This window comes from Glandiceps talaboti, chromosome 21, assembly GCF_964340395.1.
Source record: "Glandiceps talaboti chromosome 21, keGlaTala1.1, whole genome shotgun sequence".
NCBI classification, from domain to species: domain Eukaryota; kingdom Metazoa; phylum Hemichordata; class Enteropneusta; family Spengelidae; genus Glandiceps; species Glandiceps talaboti.
In genome coordinates, this window is record NC_135569.1 from 7,345,617 (window position 1) to 7,365,336 (window position 19,720).

The 19,720-nt window shown below is 36.8% G+C and overlaps 3 protein-coding genes and 1 long non-coding RNA gene across 4 annotated transcripts; 3 read left to right on the top strand and 1 right to left on the bottom strand.

Annotated features, from left to right (window-relative positions):
• Positions 1 to 505: 505 nt before the first annotated feature.
• On the top strand, positions 506 to 1,862 carry LOC144451153 (uncharacterized). Its single transcript, XR_013482284.1, has 3 exons — positions 506 to 556; positions 977 to 1,090; positions 1,728 to 1,862. It is a non-coding gene; the product is annotated as an uncharacterized LOC144451153 (long non-coding RNA).
• A 2,753-nt stretch (positions 1,863 to 4,615) lies between these two features.
• On the top strand, positions 4,616 to 8,703 carry LOC144451863 (epithelial sodium channel subunit alpha-like). The gene is made up of 7 exons (XM_078142776.1): positions 4,616 to 4,667; positions 5,144 to 5,249; positions 5,618 to 5,690; positions 6,092 to 6,149; positions 6,621 to 6,691; positions 7,689 to 7,764; positions 8,348 to 8,703. Exons 1-7 carry the CDS (start codon positions 4,623 to 4,625, stop codon positions 8,531 to 8,533), a joined length of 615 nt encoding a protein of 204 aa, XP_077998902.1. The 5' UTR covers positions 4,616 to 4,622; the 3' UTR covers positions 8,534 to 8,703.
• A 2,067-nt stretch (positions 8,704 to 10,770) lies between these two features.
• On the top strand, positions 10,771 to 13,556 carry LOC144451792 (cytochrome P450 2U1-like). Its single transcript, XM_078142695.1, has 3 exons — positions 10,771 to 10,957; positions 11,651 to 12,631; positions 13,305 to 13,556. Exons 1-3 carry the CDS (start codon positions 10,771 to 10,773, stop codon positions 13,493 to 13,495), a joined length of 1,359 nt encoding a protein of 452 aa, XP_077998821.1. The 3' UTR covers positions 13,496 to 13,556.
• A 1,971-nt stretch (positions 13,557 to 15,527) lies between these two features.
• Positions 15,528 to 18,325, bottom strand: LOC144451793 (cytochrome P450 2U1-like). The gene is made up of 3 exons (XM_078142696.1): positions 17,971 to 18,325; positions 16,051 to 17,031; positions 15,528 to 15,730 (listed from the first exon to the last, which is right to left on the bottom strand). The coding sequence occupies exons 1-3, from the start codon at positions 18,323 to 18,325 to the stop codon at positions 15,528 to 15,530; spliced, it is 1,539 nt and encodes a 512-aa protein (XP_077998822.1).
• Between the last annotated feature and the right edge of the window lie 1,395 nt (positions 18,326 to 19,720).

A 19,720-nucleotide genomic window follows, 5' to 3' on the forward strand; every position in this document is an offset into this window, starting at 1 on the left:
ATGAGAGCTATCTTTACACAACTGCTGTAAGGGTTGTAATAACCTGTTGCTATCTTGGTTGGAAAGTTCTTTCTATTTCATAGGAGAATATCAATTGTTTATCGTTTGACAGATACTTTAGCCGATACACTTTCGCTTACTATTTCTTTTTCCTGAAACATTTTGATATAATGTACATCCATATTTCAATACCATGTTTTAAAGTTGGTATTTATGCATAATACTACGTTGCCCCTGACAACCGACCAATGTGAGTGAATGCGAGTGTATATGTGAAAATGTCAAACGTCAACTCAAAAGGAGCAGCAGTTGTATAAGTTTTCCTTATCCTCTTTTTGACTCAGAGTTATTTACAGCAATGTTCTATTTGTAAAACAAATGCTATGGACATATACATTACCTATAAACATATATTCCTTTTAAAATCCCTACATAGATATGTGTCCTGATGGTTACTTTAGATGTCGTAGTGGTCAGTGTATACGTGAACACCTGTACTGTGATGAACCAACCAAACCAGATTGCAATGATGAGAGTGACGAACTCTACTGCCAAGGTAATATCGAATACTCCTTTCCTTGGACACATTGTACTCAAACAGAATGACGGGATTAAGTTTTTGTCTGGATTTCATTCTATTTATATATGTAACCGAGGTGTATAGGGCGCCCTCACAGTTTGATTATTTATGCCTTTGTTTCTATCATTCGTTTATGCAGAGAATGTGAAGCTTATATATATATATATATATATATATATATATATATATATATATATATATATATATATATATATATATATATATATATATATATATATATATATTGTAATATGGACATAATTTGCATAAGGCGGACACTATTCAAACCCTAGGGCACTACTGGTAATACTAGTGCGATATACATGTACATGATTATCATAATCCTCATTTTCAATAGTTAGTTTGCTGTGGCTAATATTTTGGGCTTTTCGTCAGCAATTTGCAACATCGGTGAATTCCAGTGTTCGAGTGGATGGTGCGTGAACTTTGACATGAGATGTGATGGTGTTAATGACTGCGGAGATGGAAGTGATGAAATGAACTGTACAAGTACGTATTTAAACAAGTTTAAAATGGCCATATTGATGGGATATGGGTATTGAATTTAGTGAATGAACTTTCCTATGTTTTAACTTTTATCTTATTGTACATTTTTAGGTTCTTACAATAAGCCGCTTTTCGTCTAGTGACAGATCTCATAAGATCCCACCTGAGCCATTACATCCATACCGACCACTTGAAGATTTTCAAGCTGAAAGTGTCAAACACTTAGCAACACTATTGTTCTCAACATCATCGCACATTGCCACGGCGAAAGCTTGACCGCGATCACATGTTTGACAACCGTTGTTGTTAGGCATATTTGCATATCTCGCGAGATCTGCAACGAGACGTAAAATCCCTTATTGCTGGGTTACAAACACAGACTTGGACTTAAATGAAAATGTTCTACTTAATTTCTTCTCGTAGGAAAACATGGCCACTTTATTTGGGGTTGTGCAAACGTAGAATGTTGGCTAGGTTAACATTGCAGCACATTTTGATTCAGAGATGAAATAAGCACTTTTAGACAAGAAACCAATTTTGTAAATAGAATAGCCAATGGAAAGTATAATTTCAAACACCCGATGTTTAAGTCGCTACTTTTGAAGAAAATAAGATATTTGCATTCGGTTTGTCATTCTAGTCTGTAGTCCTAACCAGTACACGTGTCGAGGTGGACACGTGGATGGAACCAGTGTCGTCAGTAAATGTATACCGAGTAACCGTGTTTGTGATCGATTCACCGACTGCTATTTTAAAGAAGACGAAACGAGATGCACTTACGGTAAGCAAGGATCCTGAGGAGGATTACTCAATGAGAATAAACTAATTTGTCACTATACCTAGAATTCCCTAACCCCAATGCACAGCAGTCAGTTCATGGCTAATTTAATACTTTCATTTCACCCAGATGGTGAGTACAACACATGATTCCTGATTAATTTACTTTACTTGGTAGATGAAACTTCAAAAATTACGTTTACAATACTCAAAACATACAGGAAATGAAAAAAACAATATCTTGAATTTTCTTTCTCTAGATGTGCGTGACGTCACTACAGAGGAAGACTGGAATATTCGATATCTGAATATTTCAAACGACCCCCTAATCTATGAAGAATTCCGAAAACACTACTTCTACAATAGACCTGTTGATTTTATTCCAAGGGAATACCCACCATTGTGGGATCACTTCCTAGTTTCAAGCCACACTCCAGATTTTTCAGATTTGAGACATATCCTGAAACTGACGAAGCGAGAAGTGGAAAACTTTGGACATCAAGTGGAGGATTTGATTCTGCAATGTACATATGATCAACAAGAATGCAGTATCAGGTATAAGAATATAACAATATGTCCTCAGTCAACCAAGACAACCAGGTTATTAAACTGTGTGAGGGCGTACTAACATTCACAACCCTAAACAAAATTCAAGGGATGATGGCAAAAGCTAATGAGTCAGAATCACTCTGATGTCAGTGATGCAAAGATGTGAATCTGATATTTAAAGTGGCTATAAACATATTGAATTTGTTTCATCAATCGAAAACTCAAAATAAATACAATTTCTCATCCATTTGACCACTTTAATGAAATTTGAAAGCAACAATTCTTCTCATGTATCATAGCATTATTTACAAGAATGCGTTAAATACAAACGCTATACAGTTTTAGAATTACTGTTTCTTTAACAATTCTCATGAAATTTTTGCAGGGATTTCTATAAATTCCAAGACGATGTTTATGGTAACTGTTACACTTTCAACCATGGACGAGATGGTTCTCCAATCAGAATGGCTTCGAATACAGGATCTGGATTCGGTAATGAACTAGTGGTTCTAACGGACCATATCAAAGTGGAACTCCATTCTAGGAAAAAAAGGTTCTGGAGAGTCATTTCGTTGTTTTTCATCTCTAAATTACACGCGAACTCAGAGAGTCATCAAGTTGAAATGTATCCCTCATTAGGGGATCTTTGCTGTGGGCCACATTACCTCATAGGAGTCAACAACAGAAGTGTCTATGCAATAGCAATAGGTTATTAGTGAATATTCATGACTTTAAAGTGCCTATTACATTCAATGAAGTTATTACCTTGAAATTACTCTACAGAAACCCAAGTTCATCAAAAGGTCTTTATTTCCGGGATTGGCGTTCCTCTTTAATGTGCTTTAGGCGACCATCACCTACAGTATATGTAAAGCTCTCATGTACATAGCTCCAATGCAGGTTTTAGGATAGCCTAGATGTGTCAGAACTCGATTCTCTGTGAAAAAGAGAGCCCTCTAACCGTAGACATTGGTTAACCTCTACATTGGCACGATGCCTGAAACAAAGCCCTTGGTAAATGGATTGATTGTTGTTTTTGCCTCATGTTTGCTGGAAATCAGAAATGTATTGAGAGTATTTTAATTATGAATATAACGTCATAAATTAGCATAATTACTTGAGTTATGTTTTTCTAGTATTCAAATAGAAAAACTTTGCTTCTAGGGTTAACAGTTTTAGATTTTATTGCAAGAATCAGTATCACATTTAGAATATTGAAATACATGCTGATTTAGTTAAATTGCACTTTCGTTTCCTTTATATTTTGTCAAGGTCTTAAATTAACTTTATACACTGAACAAGACGAATACATCAGTATTTTCGGCCAGGAATCGGGAGTTCGCTTCGTTGTTCACGACCCTGCCAAAGCACCATTTCCAGACGATGAGGGGATGGACGCAAAAACTGGAACAGCCACATCGATCATGCTAAAGAAGGTATGTCATGTCGCCATTCGCCAGTAATTGACTATCTTTTCATTGGACGAATTTTATCATTCCTGCAGTATTTATTTGTACTGTAACAATGCTTAAATTCGGACACAATTGTTTGCTAAATTAAAATGTTAGTACAAAGGTTTTCTAATGCCACCTTTTGTGATTTTGTTGGTTCACAGTTGGAAGGCCCTGGTTTTTGTTGTTGTCATTTTCTAAAATTGACATATTTCTAAAATGCTCCGGACGTTTCCCGATAGTTCGCTGTTTTTTCTCTCGATCTCACCCACAATCGTGCCAAGTGATAATGGGGAAAAATAGTGACTTACTTACTTGGGGTCATAAGGGTTTAGGCCGTAAAATACTTATAATTTGTCATTTTTCTCTCAAAATAACATTTTTGTCATCAGGTCCTTGCTTTTGACACTATCCTCTCCAAATGTGACTTTATAAATGTAATGTACTAGACGAAGGTCACCAGTTCTACTGAGAATGTACGACAAAAGTTAGTCATGTCAAAGTTCAATATTTAAATTCTAGACATGCATGCAAATTATGTGTGTTTATGTAGAATCATATGTGATTTACTTTTTGTTTATTTACTCTATTCCAAAACACGCGGATAAAAAATGATTATTTGTTATGCAAAGGCAAAACGTCAAAAGATGTAAATTTATTAACATTTCTTTAAATTTTGCAATTTTGCAAAACTCCACTCTGTGTTGATTTTGTAGTATGATGAGATCCGAATGCCCGCCCCGTATGGAAAATGTACAATGCAAGAATTTGTTGAGTCTGGAATTTACCCGTACTCTATGTTAGTAAGTAGTGACTCCTATATTTGTAGACATTTTGAAAAAGAATCATCAAATATCTATTTATGTTGTGGCCATTAATATAAATGTTTAGATAGCGTTCGATATTTTGTAAGATTCCGAATCAGTATGAGCTTGGCTCGAATTGACAATTAATTACAAGTCACGTACCTCTGATTTGCAAAGTCTAAACATACACTGCCCCCGACGATCAGACAGGTGTTAACAATAATGAACCGTAAAATTGGTCTCATCCTTCTCCATGTTCCTAGCTAGATTGAGTTAATGTGTTGTTTCATGCTCATTAGACCCCCAAAATAGAAAAAAAAATGACTTTCTAAAATTTCCGTGTTGTTCCCGAAATAGATGAAAAATAGGTCATATTTCAATTGACAAGACAATCACTTGTTTATGTCTTTATAATTAGCATATTCATGAGTTCTATCATTCTTTGTTTAAAATGGAAATTTTGTTCTCTCCAGGCTTGTCAGAAGGATTGTCTTCAAAGCAATATGTCAAAGGTATGTGGATGTGTAGATACACTGTATTCAGATGTACCACTGTGTGACGTACTAAATAAGACTCAAGGTGAGAATATAGAAATAATATTAAAACACCTTATCAAGTATGTATGTATGTATGTATGTATGTATGTATGTATGTATGTATGTAGGTAGGTAGGTAGGTAGGTAGGTAGGTAGGTAGGTAGGCAGGCAGGCAGGCAGGCAGGCAGTATGTATGTATGTATGTATGTATGTATGTATGTATATATGTATGCATGGTTGAATGGATGACTAACTGACTGACTGACTGACTGACTGACTGACTGACCCGATGGATGGATGGATGGATGGATAATGGCACTGCTATAAACATATTCAGTCTGGCAACGGAAAAGTTTCACATAAACAGGTTCAGATTTCAAACCCTAAACATAAACAATTTCTTTGTTTCAGATGCATGTGTACAACTTATGTATTTCTTCTACGTGAGTGGAAAGCTCGGATGTGATTGTAAGCAACCTTGCAGGTGCGTATTTAGTCTTTAAGACCATGACCATTGTCTAGTCCCGTGTGTGTGTCTGTATTAGTGTCTGCGTACGTCTTACGTACGTACGTACATATGTATGTGTGTATGTATGTATGTATGTATGTATGTATGTATGTATGTATGTATGTTTTTTCGTTCATGGGTGTCTCTGTCTGTCTGTCTGTCTGTCTGTCTGTCTGTCTGTCTGTCTGTCTGTCTGTTCGTTCATTCATGTGTCTGTGTGTGTACTCAAGGCTTGTCTTCTGTGTTTGTTGTCGACATTTTTGGTTATAAAATGCCTTATCATCGCATCTGTCCATTTGATTCATTATATTTTTTGACATTTTCTTTTTAAATCCTATAATTTTTATGTACGTTTGTTATTTCATAAATTACAATAGAAGTACTAGTTATACGAAGACAATGTCACAGACGTCCTGGCCTTCCAGTGTCTATTCGGTGAGTTAAGAATCCAACAACAAACACATACCGGACTCGCCATCTTGTTTGCAATTTAATGGAAAGTGACAACCTATTATTTTCCCACAAAGTTAATACATTATCCAGCGCATTTTAAACTCTCTTTCAAATCTGTGTGCGACAACCTTAATTTATTTCCTGATTTAAACTAATATCTGCTCAGGTTTCTTGAACAAAGTAAAAGCAAATGAATTGAAAATCCACTCTATGTTAATATGCATGAAAATATGTACCTTGTTGTCAGAAGCACAGACTACTTGCCTGTGATAGAAGTGAAGTGTCTAGATCATCTTTAAGTTAGAATACACTACACTTCTTAAACAATGTAATAGAGAAAAAAGAGTGAGTCATGCATAGTTTTTTTTAAAACTATATTCATTGAGTTTAAAAAATTAATTATGGTATTTATGGTTGAACTACTCATAATTTAGGATATGGTTTCAATTTTAGAATCGCTTATGGAGCAGTCTAGTGGCGGTTAATCAAAAGATCCGACCCATCCATAAAAAGAAAGATTTAAGGTAGGACACAAAACAACATATTTATGCATATTCAGAAGGACATGAAATAATTATGTTTTTAAGGAAGAATCTACATTGAGGGCAAATTAGTTGATAATCAAACAGGTTTGAATCATCATTTGTGCGATTACATTAAGGTCTTAATTTTCCTATAATGTTTAACACAGTATTCGGCGGCCATTTTAGATTCTACAATTATTGTTTCCTCGTAATACCATTGTTTACCTCAATTTCAACAAATGGTGACCCCTGATTTATTGTCTTGATTTTTAACTTACAATGAGTTCGGGTCTTCTTGTATAATGTTACACCAAAATTTACAATTTCTATGTTTGGTTTACTATTTATGTGTTAATTTAAGGCGCATACTGCGATCATACATTATATTTTACCATTGAATAGAAGAGATACTGGTACACTAACTGTCTGATACTTCTACGACAGGTCAAATGGACAAGCATGTCGACCCCCCCCCGAATTCCTCAAATGACACTTTGTTTAAAAAAAACTAACAAAATAATTGTGTGGTTTCAATTACATTCAATTCTAGAATAGGTGGTAGGTAGATTTTTTTAATTTTATTTATATATATATGTATATATATATATATATATATCTATTTTGCATATCTGTCTAGTTCAGGTTGTTTAGTTTTCTGTTGTTTTCCATATGATCTCTGTGTTAATGGTTTCTTCTCATCAAATATACAGCCATTAAAGATTGGGAAAACAGTTTTATATTTGTTCAAAGTTGATGTCAGTTTCGACATTCACCATTTCTTGCGAGACTTCACAATTTTCCCGATTTTATTATTTTTTTATTATATAAAAAAAGTTAAAGGATCGGCGTAAAAAACTAGGTGGGGGTTGGGTAACCGGAACCAAACAATTGTTTTACGCCTAACTAATCAATACCACCAAACTTGTGCTATATTTATGTGTTGTTGCTCTTAATGATTTTTTTTATCTTACTAAATTCCTCTCCTTACCTTCTACAGTCGTAATCTGGCTCGCCTAAAATTCTATTTTGAATCGTTGAACAGTGAACGCCTATCAGAAGTTGAAGACTATCCGGTAAATGATTAAGCTTAAGATACGAGTAAATCCTGATGATATCGAAATTCATTATATTTTGAAACTATACCTTCATGCATCAGAAATGTCAGTGAAAATATTCTGTGATATCATAAACTAGTCCCTCAATTCATTGATTTTTTTCCATTCAATTTCTTAAAGTGGCCATATGGGTGAGGATTGTTTATTTATTTTGGCTTTCTAATTTATAAAACAATTCCATCATGGTTTCCTAATTGAAAAGTCAATGTCAACATCTATCTGCCAAGTCAACATTTGCCATTCTAACAATGTCAACATTTGCCAAGTTCGTCTTTGTTCAATAAATTTAAAAAGATTGATCAAAATATGTAAAATCGTTGTTATTGTACGTACAATAAATACCAAATCCTAATCCATATGGCTACTTCAAAGTCTCTCTCTCTCTCTCTCTCTCTCTCTCTCTCTCTCTCTCTCTCTCTCTCTCTCTCTCTCTCTCTCTCTCTCTCTCTCTCTCTCTCTCTCTCTCTCTCTCTCTCTCATTATCTGAAAATCTCGTAATACCATACATGTATGAAAACAATTTCGGTGATTCGATTTTCAGCTTAGTGGGCTGTGGGCTGATATAGGTGGCGCTCTTGGACTATGGATTGGCCTATCGATCATTACAGTCGTGGAATTCTTTGAGTTCGTCTTCGAGGTTTGTGCAAGGGGCAGGGTTAAGCGACGTGGCAGATGTAAAGACCCGAAACAAGTCAAACAACGTGGTCCAGATTCCACAGACTTGTGATCATAAAAACAACATAAATAGAATTTGAGCTATACTAGTAGGCTAGAAATTATCCCAACACTTAGCATATTGATGGCTTGAAATTACCATCTCACGCTCTATCAACACCTGAGGCCAGAACCCATTCCCTGAGGAGAAGTTGAATTCGTACAACCATTGAAGTCTGGAACAGACCTCCTGATATCGTTGCTAGGGGAATGTTTTATGCTGGTGTTCATAGCTACTTTATGTCCATGCACGTATTTGTTTACATGTCTTCAGGCCTGGCTGTGGAGAGTAAGGTATAGGCTTGGACACGGTGTCGGTGAACTCATGCTGCTGGGTATGGAAGCCCAAGGTGCAATGAGTGAACGTCCCATTTCAACCATGTTTAGCTTTAGGTAGAATGTAGCTGACAGGTATCACATGTTTTTCTTGTATTTTAAACCTTTTTAAATATTTAATCACCTAACAGTATTCTTTTTATGTGTGTATCATGTTTTAATTACTCTACTGAGATGTAGCGAACCATCGATTAGTCAGTCCATAGACCCTGTTGGTGTAGGGTCTATGGTCAGTCTTGTTAGTCTGCCTTGCGTGACCATACTGGAAGGGACTACGTACATTTTCAATAAGAAGCCTTCACGAATATGGGGTGGGAAGAAATCTAACGGAAGAGCGTATCCTTGATGAGAATGATAAACCTACGAATGGTGGTCATATTTGTGGTAAAACTAAACATTTTGCATTTAACTCTGGAAGCTTAAAAGATAAAGACCACATATGAGTGTCTACACCATTGTCATTCATGATGAGCTTTCTACTGATACCTTGACATTTGACCTTGACCTCTATGTGCATTGTGCATGGATGTTTACTTAAAAAATAAGTTTTACCTAAAAGGTGTTATTTAATAAAGTAGTGTTTTGAAAAGCTGGTGTTGTGTTTTTCTTTCACAATATAATTTAACTGTACTATTGCTGATTTAATGGACACGTTTTACTCAAATTGGCTACCCTATTAATTAGTAATGAGTTGCCTCTACCACGACTCCTCAAACGGCGACCCTTAGTAGATGTCGGCGACTCCTGTAGCTAGTCTTATTAATATTAGAGTCTAATTTAGCCAAGGGAAGAAGGTTGCGATGGTTCTTGCTCGATTTGTCCTGTGTACAATCCCTGTAAGGCAGGCATTCGACATTACAATATAGGCCGATGTAAGGTGATGCCCTCATCAATCACACTGTACTTTGGACTCGGTTCTTTCAAATAGTTTGACAAATCTTGTGACCATAAGAATAGTATAGCAGGCCAGTATACGATTCACTGCCTAATCAATTTGTTTAACTCTGCGCGACATTCAAAGAGTTCTGCATGCCGAGTGAAATTATATTAGGAAACTAGGACAGGTTTCTTTTTAAATTAGATAAAATACACTTGAAGAATTTAAATCTCTGGCAACATTGTTGATCAGTGTAAGCAGTCGTTTAAAGTTGCCTACACCAAGTATCATCAAACGGCGACCCTTAGTAGATGTCGGTGACCCCTATAATCAGTCTTATTAATATTAAAGTCTAGTTTAGACAAGGGAAAATTTAAAGGTCGCGATGGTGCTTGCATGATGTGTCCCGTGTGCAATTACTGTTGACAATATAGAAGGCAGGCATCCGCATCCGAGAGTACAATAAAAAGTACAATGACAATGTATGGATCATGTCCTTATAACACATTGTATCGAACTCAGGTGCGTTCAAATAATTGACAAGCCTAGTGACACTGACAATGGAAGCCCAGTGTAAGATTCACTGCCTAATCACTTTAAATTGTTTAACTCTGTGCGACATTCAAAGAGTTCGGCATGCAGAGTGAAATTATATAAGGAAACGAGGACAGTTTTCTTTTTAAATTAGGAAATATTTTAATATTGAAGTGGGAATATACCACTAAGTGACTAGCCGGATTGATAATTGAGTTTCATCATTAATGAACAGACAGCACATTTTTCTGCCTTCACATCAATCAGCGTGTAAGGATACAAGTCTTGTGAAGCGCTTGCCCAACTCAGCAAAAATACACATTGAACTTCTAGTGTCTTTGCGCGAATCCTATAAGATGCTTTCAATAGTCTATGCTGCTGAAATCTTTTTGATATTTCTAGCAACATTTTATACCTTACGATGGGCAATCCGTCGACCACGCAACCTACCTCCAGGACCCATTGGCTTGCCAATTATTGGATGCTTGTTATATATTGATAAAATGCCACAGAAAGTTTTTCGGAAGTGGGCCAAGGTTTATGATGACGTTATAAGCGTTCGAATGGGAACGGAACTCGTAGTGGTCTTAAACAGCCGGGATGCCATCCGAGAGGCCCTTATGAAGCAATCAAAGAAGTTTTCTGCTCGACCTAGGACATGGAATCTTGCACAACTTGATGGTTGTAAAGGTGAGACGTTATGCTATGCAAAAATGATATGAACGACCTTCAAGGGAACTTGACCTACTATGGGCCAGTATATTGACCTTGTACTTGTAAGGTACCTACTACACGATACAAAGTTTAAACAGTGTAATAGAAACACCATGCTCTGATAACTCCTCGATTTTCGTTTGGGACTCGTAATGAATAAAACATGTTTTATTAGGGTTTTTTTTATACTTGGAAAAACAATTTGCACAAAATATTTAACCAAGTATTGTTGAGAGAAAATACAGCCCATTTCAAGTTGCCTTTCACAGGCTCAGCTTCATACAATCACACAGAAACTGGGATAAGATATCTAGATTGAATGAACAGAGATTCTTGCAACATTTTGTCTAAATGAATTAATAAACAATGTGCCACTATGCAGACATCAAATGCAGACATCAAGACATTGGTGCCCGCGTGTCTGCATCTAGCTGTATGACATTAAAACGGTTCAATTCATAACAGACTAACTGTAGTAAAAAATTGCAATCTGGCTGGCTTAGTGTACCGGTAGAATATACAGTTTCTTTATTGGTTTCTGGATGTTTGTATCAAACAGCCAGTGAACCGTAACCTGTAACGGGCTGTAAAATGTCCACATTTGCAAAAGAAAGTTTAACACTAGTACTTGCAGATTGTTTTATCGTCTGCTTTATTTCTCCCATACAGGTGTTTTCGACGCTCCGTGGCCAGAATGGTATGCACTACGTAAATACTGTTTAAATACACTGCATGAATTCGGAATGGGCCGAAATCTAACGGAACAAAACATACAGGATGAAAGTGAACACATCGCAGCCGCTCTTCGGGCACTGAACAACAAGCCGACAGGCGTACGCCACATTTTTATGAATGCAGTTTCTAACATAATGTGTGCGATGCTCTTTGGGAGAAGGTTTGAATATGACGATGATGAGTTCAAACGTTTGCTTGAAGTTAGCAATCTAATGGCCAAAAGTGTTTGCTCTTCGCAGCTGTTGAGTTTCATACCAGCACTGTGGCATTTGCCACTACCGACAAAACGTACTTTGACCAGAACGTACCGTGATGTAATGTATTTCATTGACAAACATGTAGAACTGCACCGCAAAAACTTGCCAGAAAATACCCCAAGTGAGTCATTCCTCGATTCATATCTACTGAAGGAGAAAGAATATAAAGAGAATACATCAACCAAAAAAGATGCATCAAACTCATTTCTTGAGGATCCTGAACATCTTTCAAACACTTGCTTAGTTTTATTTGGTGCAGGAACTGATACGACGGCAAACGCACTGCTTTGGGCTGTTCTTTTACTTTGTTTACACCCTGAAATTCAAGAAAAGTGCTTTCTAGAAATTGAAGATGTGATTGGTTTGGAGAAGCAACCTTCGTACAGCGATAGATTAGCACTGTCCTTTGTTGAAGCAACAATACTTGAGGTACACAGATATTCAACCGTCGTTCCTTTATCTGGTCCGCGTGCGACAACTGAAGATGTCATCCTGGGTGACCACGTCATACCCAAAGATACAACGATCTTCTCAAATATCTGGGCAGTCCATATGGATGAAAGGGTGTGGGAGAACCCTGATAAATTTGATCCTGGTCGTTTCCTGGATGAAGAGGGGAAAGTAACAAAAAGAGATCATATAATGCCATTTGCTGTTGGTAAGTTCGCGTTTACTCTATAGAAAGTGTAACGATAGTAAAATGTGGTGTAGGAGTTGTATATTTTACATGCATGGGTTATTATATACCATAGACAGGGTCCGCTGTCTATGATTATACCTATACGAATATCCTATGCATAACTTAGACTGCAATGACGTGGTTGCTAAGTACATCAATTATATTAATTTTAAAGGAGAAAGCCACTTAAGGAAATAAAGGTATTTTCATAAATTATAGCCTCTTGAGATTGAGATATTTCATGATTTCACGTCTCAAAAATATTTCCATCTCTTGCTGAGAAACACCTTCCACTGTTGCCTCAGGGGTCTTAGCAGACACGAGTGTTATTATTATATGATGAGCTGTGAATATTCATGAAGGAAGTAAGCATTTAAGCGTATTCTGGTTTTAAAACATTAAAAAAGCGTCTGCAAACACCTTAAAATGCCTTTTTTTTCAGTCGGTTCCCTTCGGATTTACTTCGAGAGTTTTCGGGTATTTCCGGTCCCACCTAGACCACGGGATTTTGTGACGTCATAGAGGGACGAAATTGTAATACTTCATTGTGGTTTTAATTTTGATTTTAATTCTAATTATCTCTTCGAGTAGTGTAACACTAGATTTAGTTCATACTAATATTTGTTCTTCGTCTAATTCCGTCTTGACACAGGACCACGGGATTGCCTTGGCTCGGAACTGGCTAAGATGGAATTGTTTCTCTTCCTAGCACGAGTGATACAAGAGTTCAAGTTCAAATTGCCTGACAATACACCGGTACCATCGACAGAAGGAATACTTGGAGCTGTTTATTTATCTCAACCGTTCAAAGTCATAGCAGAACAGCGCAGTGAAAAGAATTAACGTACACTTGCATAGAATTACACTGAAAGGGAGAGGGTGTGTTAAGGGGGAACTCCTCAAATTTTCATGTGTGGAGTCATGATTGACAAATGGTTTAGAATTTGCAGGTTGCAGGTTCAAGCGTCATCACTGCGGTTTGTTTCTGAGTGGACTTGGGTAAGATTTGAACCACAAATGTGCCTTAGTCAACCCAGGTGTATAATTGGGGACCTGGTAGGATAGAGGTTGCAATGTGAATACTTTAATCCTATACACTTATAAAGGCTGCAATGGATTTTATGCTTCCCGGGGAGTTGAGGAAGTATAAAGGACTGTTGTGCCAGGGGTAAGCACAAAGTGGGAAAGCACCATATAAAAACTAACGTTATTATTAATAACACCGTATTATTTCACATGAGACCCACTTTTTCGTTTGAGACTCGTATTGGAAATCATGGTCATGAATATTTTACCTGGTCAGTCCACTAAATTTGTAAAAAATAACAGCAACACTGGTTATGCCCAAGAAGCTCATAGTGCACTGATCGAGGAAAAGTATTCGTCGAAAATGTACACAGAAAGTTGATCTTAGGCGGAATAAGTCCTGTGTGATGAAAATTAGGCAATGACTCAAAACAGCAGACCCAGGCAAATTATTTTTTTATTCAGTCATAATTTAGTTGATTTTTGTAAAATAGTTTTTTTTGTTAAAATCATCTATATTTGTGTTGAAAATCTAAAATTTGATTTGACTTTCTTTTTGACTGTTCTAATTGTATTTGTATACAACATAAAGTGACAGTTTTACCATGTGTGTAATAATTCTGAAAATGTTTGATAACATTCACTATTTCTTTGAGTTAAAAAAGCCATTTCAGTGGATTGTGACTGAACTCTACTTTCAGTAATGAATTCCACCACCAACAAAAGATACAAGTGAAGTGTATCTAATTTATACAGTCCTTTCAGCTTTTAATATCATCAAGTATTTTCTATAGGGGGCTACACTACCACCTTTTGTTGGTTTGCAGAACGTTTGAAACATCTCAAGGGGCTGTAAGGACACGGGTGTGTCGTTCTCAATTTGTTTTTGACATGTGACAACGCGAAACTACGTCCACACACACACACACACACACACACACACACACACACACACAATTTTCAGATTTCTCCTAGCCTGTTATCATTTAGCAATGGTTTCCTCTCTGTAATTATCATATTACCAATACAGACAAAATTGATTACGTCACATTGTACAAAGTGTCTCGAAAACATTTAGGTATTAGCAAAATGTGAAAATATGAAAGGTTAAAAATTGGACAAGTCTATTTCTTAGTCATTTTAGTTACTAAGTTTTAATTTTTTGAAATATTATACCTGGTATTTGTTTAAAGTAACATGTATCATATATGGTCACCTACGATAAAACACAGTGCTTCCAATGCTTTTGTAAATCCACATTCTGGACAGACTATATGCCACACTAGCTATAACCGGATTATTATTGTTTCGATCAGACTGCCAACAATATATGAAAGTTGTTAAAATACCATTAACTAGAAATTTTACATGTCAACTCGAGGTCTATTTTGTCTATATAATACTTGAAAGAATGATTTAATTGTGGTGTAGTTTTTCAGTGGGTGCAGACGCAACAATAAATTTGATTGGCTTTATTGCATACAGCGCAACTGAAGTTTTGATGAAGTCACGCGTCTTTACTCTACATCTGTGTTTATCTTAGTACCTGACTGTGTGTGCTGCTGCTATTGTGTCACTCAGTGGGGATGACCAGTCAGCATTGATAATGATCTCATATCCACTAACTTTCAATGTTGCCTTGCTCATAAAAAAAACATATGTATCCCCAGCCAAGTGTTCATACTATTGGCACACTGTTTTAATATTTTCTCTCTAAGTAAATTATGAATAGTTGTGGAGGGGACCACGTTAATGGTTTGAGCAAAGTAATGATAGTATTCTCGCAGTGACATAAAAATCAGAAAAATAATATGTATGGAAAAAAACTGAAATGCCGATCATGGTTTTTTTACGGTTCTCCGCGCCTGTACACGTTGTCACGTTCACGAATAATGACACTAAAAGGTTTGGGCATATTAATAATCCCGACGGTTCCATCAGTTGAGGGACTGTCATCTTCTGGTAGCTCGAACTTAAATTTCTGAAGCAACAGAGTCAGGAATAGAAAGAATTCCATCTTGGCTAACTCAGAACCGAGACAGTCACGGGAGCCTATAAAGAAAGACAAACGAATAATTGATAAATGTTGATAATTATTGAGATTATGTCATATATTTTGAGTGGTCTGATGAATTTGTCTTCCATTTATATTGTCGACTTAGAGGTCAGATAATTCGCTTTATGTCGAATTTCCTTTCATATATTATAAATATTAAAGCTCACATACTAGTGTTCATACAGCCTTCAGTGATTAGCTTTGATCGTACCACGTGGTATGGACTATTGACCCATATCGACCTCATTTGCATATAGATACACTATTCACAAATAGCTTCCCCTGAGAACCGATCTCAATTGATGCTCTAACTTACCCATTGAAAATGGAACTATAGTGTTCCTGTTCACGACATTTCCGCTTTCATCTAGGAATCTACCTGGATCAAATTTGTTGGGATCATTCCATTCTCTCTCATCCATATGGACACCCCAAATGTTAGTCATCACCATTGTATTCTTTGGGATGCAGTAGCCGCGAATAGATACCGATTCTGACGTCATGTGGGGAACACCAAGGGGTACTATAGAGGCAATTCGTTGTACTTCTAGGGTAGTGGCTTCAATGTATGGTAGCTTAGACTTATCCGACATGGATGGAATAGTACCAGACCCTATTTTGTTATCGATTTCCTGGAAGCAATTCGCTTGAACGTCTGGGTGTAGGCATAAGTAAAGAACAGCCCATAATAAAGAGTTTGCTGTAGTGTCTGTCCCTGCTGCAAATAGGATGAAACAAGTAGAAGCAAGATGCCCAGGATCTTCAAGAAATGACAGAGATTTATCATTGTCATTGTGCTTCTTTTCTTGGTACTCCTTGACTTTCAGTAGATATGAATCTATGAAGCATTCCCCCTCTGTTTTATCTTTTATCTCCTCTCTGTTTTCGTCTACTTTCATCTTAACGTAATCCATTACACTGTTGACACTTGCCTCCAAGCCACGTTTCATCGGTAAGGGTAAATGCCATAGCATAGGAATAAACGTTAAAACACTTGAAGAATTTAAATCTCTGGCAACATTGTTGATCAGTGTAAGCAGTCGTTTAAAGTTCTTGTCATCGTAGTCAAATCTATGACCAAACAGCATTGCACACAGGATGTTGGACACAGCATTCGTGAACAGGTGACGTAGATCAATTGGTTTATCAAGGTGCTCACGTAGTTTTCGGATGAGATAGTCATTCTCATCAAGGATACGCCCTTCCGTTAGATTTCGTCCCATCCCATATTCGTGAAGGCTTCTTATTGAAAATTTACGAAGTCCTTGCCAGTCAGGAAAAGGGGCATCAAGAAGACCTAAAAAATTAAGACACACAAAATAATTTCAACTGTGTACTTTTATCTGTGTCAGAGGCAAAGTTATACTGGGATCTCAAAGGTTTTAACAACATACCACTATGTTATACTGCTATGATGATATGCAAATCCGGTCTCAATTGTAACAAATTAAAGTAAGAAAAAATATAAGACTTATTGTCCCATATAGAACAGATCTAGATCTGTTACATCACCAGATAGTTTCAGATATACATTGGTCTAAGAATATAGTTTTTTAGTCCTTGAACGATCGAACTATGCACCTCAGAAATAATCACAGTTATTTCGAAATTGAGGCAATTGATCCCTGTATGTAACTTTAACTGAAGTCTGAGCCAGTGTCTCATATGGGGAAACTTATCCTATGACAGTAAATTACGAATTCAACAGATGGCCAACGTTTGAAAACAGTGACAGAAAGAACATTTTTCTGACAACGAAATCGTGATTCAGCCATGTTTTCCACATCGTTTCGGCCTAAAAAATAATTCTTTGGTTCCGGTTGCCCGACCCCACCTTGTTTTTCACTGCCGACCCTGAAAGCTAAAATACATTGATCCAGTCAAGTATTTACCATATTATCAGAGGCAAGCTTCCTTCTGTTCTTAACCTTGACTTTCAGGATTAATGGTCAAAATCAAGCCATTCTTGCATATCACAGACACTTTGTGGTGCTTATTTGTGGCCAGCAATTTCTCTAAATTTATGGCACATTCGAACCCCCACCCCAAAAAGTTTCACTACATCAAATTCTAACGAAGAAGGTCATGGAGGCTCATAGCTAGTTTACCTACGAATTTGGCGAAATCATGGGTGATTAGTGAGGTTCTGGTGGTCTGAGCTGTATATACACAAGTATTAATATAGCATAGCTCGGCAAAATAGCATTGCTCAACTTAAAACACCATTCGTTCTTACCTTTGTTATTCAACAGTCGTGCAGTAGCTGAGTTAGTTGGCCTTAATGAAAACGTATGAGACTGTTTGACCAGAGCCTCTTTCATTGCCGTGTGACTGTTTAATACAACGACCAACTCAGTCCCTAGTCGAACACTGAAGATATCTCCATAAGTCTGTCCCCATTTCTTGAACGTCTTGTATGGTACTCTTCCAAGAGAGAATAAGCACCCTATGATGGGTAACCCCGTTGGCCCAGGTGGAAGATTACTATGGCGACGTTGGAACACCGCAATCCAAGCAAAACATATCAACAGTATTAGAAGGAATATCTGCTCTGTGGTTAGAAATGAATAGAGCTGAGTAAACGACGTCATCTTGTACGCTGTTACTTTGGCGTTTGACAGTTTACATGAATACACGTATAGTGCAAGTTTCGCTCCGCCAGACTGCTTACACAATGTGTCAAAAAAGGTCATGTCGTTGTTATATAACACTGACATTGTCATTTAATCGGAGGTGATTACATTGTGTTTTTTCTTGTCTGATGGAGGACAAGCGGTTATTTATTTTGAATGTTCAATTGATAAAATAACCCACTCGACATGACAACAGTTAACGACAATTTAGCATAATTCCAATGTCAGAAATTGTTGCGAATTAGAAATTACTCATATTGTTCTGTTTATTCCAAAGAAATTTTGAGTTGGCATGTTCGATGCCTTGGATACTTTACAACAGACTAAAGTGTTGATTTGGGGTGTCAAGTCATTGCATGCAGGAAATCATTTGTTCACAAATAAAAAGCATAGCAACAATATTAATCAGTCTGTGCCTTGTCCTTTGGTTGGCTAGAATCACCATACGTTCCTTTACAACAAAGAAGCATTCTGTCCAATTGTTTTTGTTTGATAACAATAGAGACATCATGTATTATCAGTATGAAAGGAGACATGTCGACAATGAGTTCTCGCTCTCTCGTAACAATACGAATCACGATGGCATAGGTGTTAACTTGGGGTTTTAAAATAACGACGCCGTTTACACCTAATATGTTCTATATTGTTCACCACATCACGGACAATCATCATGCAGTTCGACAGTATTTCAGTACGAGTTTCAATAACCTCGAAGAATCCTAAATGCTTCATTTGAATGAACCGGTGTGATAGTAGTATGCATGAAATCCATATCCATGGACTATAAGTCAGTGTTATGTATATTCCTGATCAATTCATCTTGACGATGTGAAATTATGTCGATACATTATGGGGGGGGGGGGGGGGCCAAAAGGCCATGGGGGTCAGTGACCCAGGGAGCAAAAGGTCGGGGGGGGGGGTTCAACAGGCTTTGCGATTTGAACCACATGTTACACTCACAGGTGACCTCGCATCTTACCTTTGGGGAGATTATTACACTAACTAAACATACAATCGTAAACTGATTATGAGTAACCTTACAACTGACCTCTGTCATGGAGGTTTATGATAATTCAATTGTTATGTAAATGGTGATTATGACAAAGGTTATAAAGGTAATAGCTATGGTCATAATAATAGTGATAATAATGTTGATGAAGATGATAATAATGATGATAATATTTAAAAACAAAAACAAAGGGGGTTAGTCCCGACCAAGTACTCCCGTTTTCAAGTAATGACCTTTGAAAGTTTTGCATCTTATTTGATATCAACAAAAATCTACATCTCCTTAGAAACCACAAATTCCATATTTAGTACTAAGCTCTGTTGTTGTTCACGTTATTTTTATAA

Excerpts from the sequence above, each read along its gene's own strand:
- LOC144451793 (XM_078142696.1), bottom strand. The coding sequence starts at position 18,325 with ATGACGTCGTTTACTCAGCTCTATTCATTTCTAACCACAGAGCAGATA. Across the intron at positions 17,032-17,970 it reads ACGACTGTTGAATAACAAAG|GTCTTCTTGATGCCCCTTTT; the intron begins GTAAGAACGAAT and ends TTAATTTTTTAG. Across the intron at positions 15,731-16,050 it reads TATAGTTCCATTTTCAATGG|GCTCCCGTGACTGTCTCGGT; the intron begins GTAAGTTAGAGC and ends CTTTCTTTATAG.
- LOC144451863 (XM_078142776.1), top strand. The coding sequence starts at position 4,623 with ATGCAAGAATTTGTTGAGTCTGGAATTTACCCGTACTCTATGTTA. Across the intron at positions 4,668-5,143 it reads TTTACCCGTACTCTATGTTA|GCTTGTCAGAAGGATTGTCT; the intron begins GTAAGTAGTGAC and ends TGTTCTCTCCAG. Across the intron at positions 5,250-5,617 it reads CGTACTAAATAAGACTCAAG|ATGCATGTGTACAACTTATG; the intron begins GTGAGAATATAG and ends TCTTTGTTTCAG.
- LOC144451792 (XM_078142695.1), top strand. The coding sequence starts at position 10,771 with ATGCCACAGAAAGTTTTTCGGAAGTGGGCCAAGGTTTATGATGACGTT. Across the intron at positions 10,958-11,650 it reads ACAACTTGATGGTTGTAAAG|GTGTTTTCGACGCTCCGTGG; the intron begins GTGAGACGTTAT and ends TCTCCCATACAG. Across the intron at positions 12,632-13,304 it reads TATAATGCCATTTGCTGTTG|GACCACGGGATTGCCTTGGC; the intron begins GTAAGTTCGCGT and ends GTCTTGACACAG.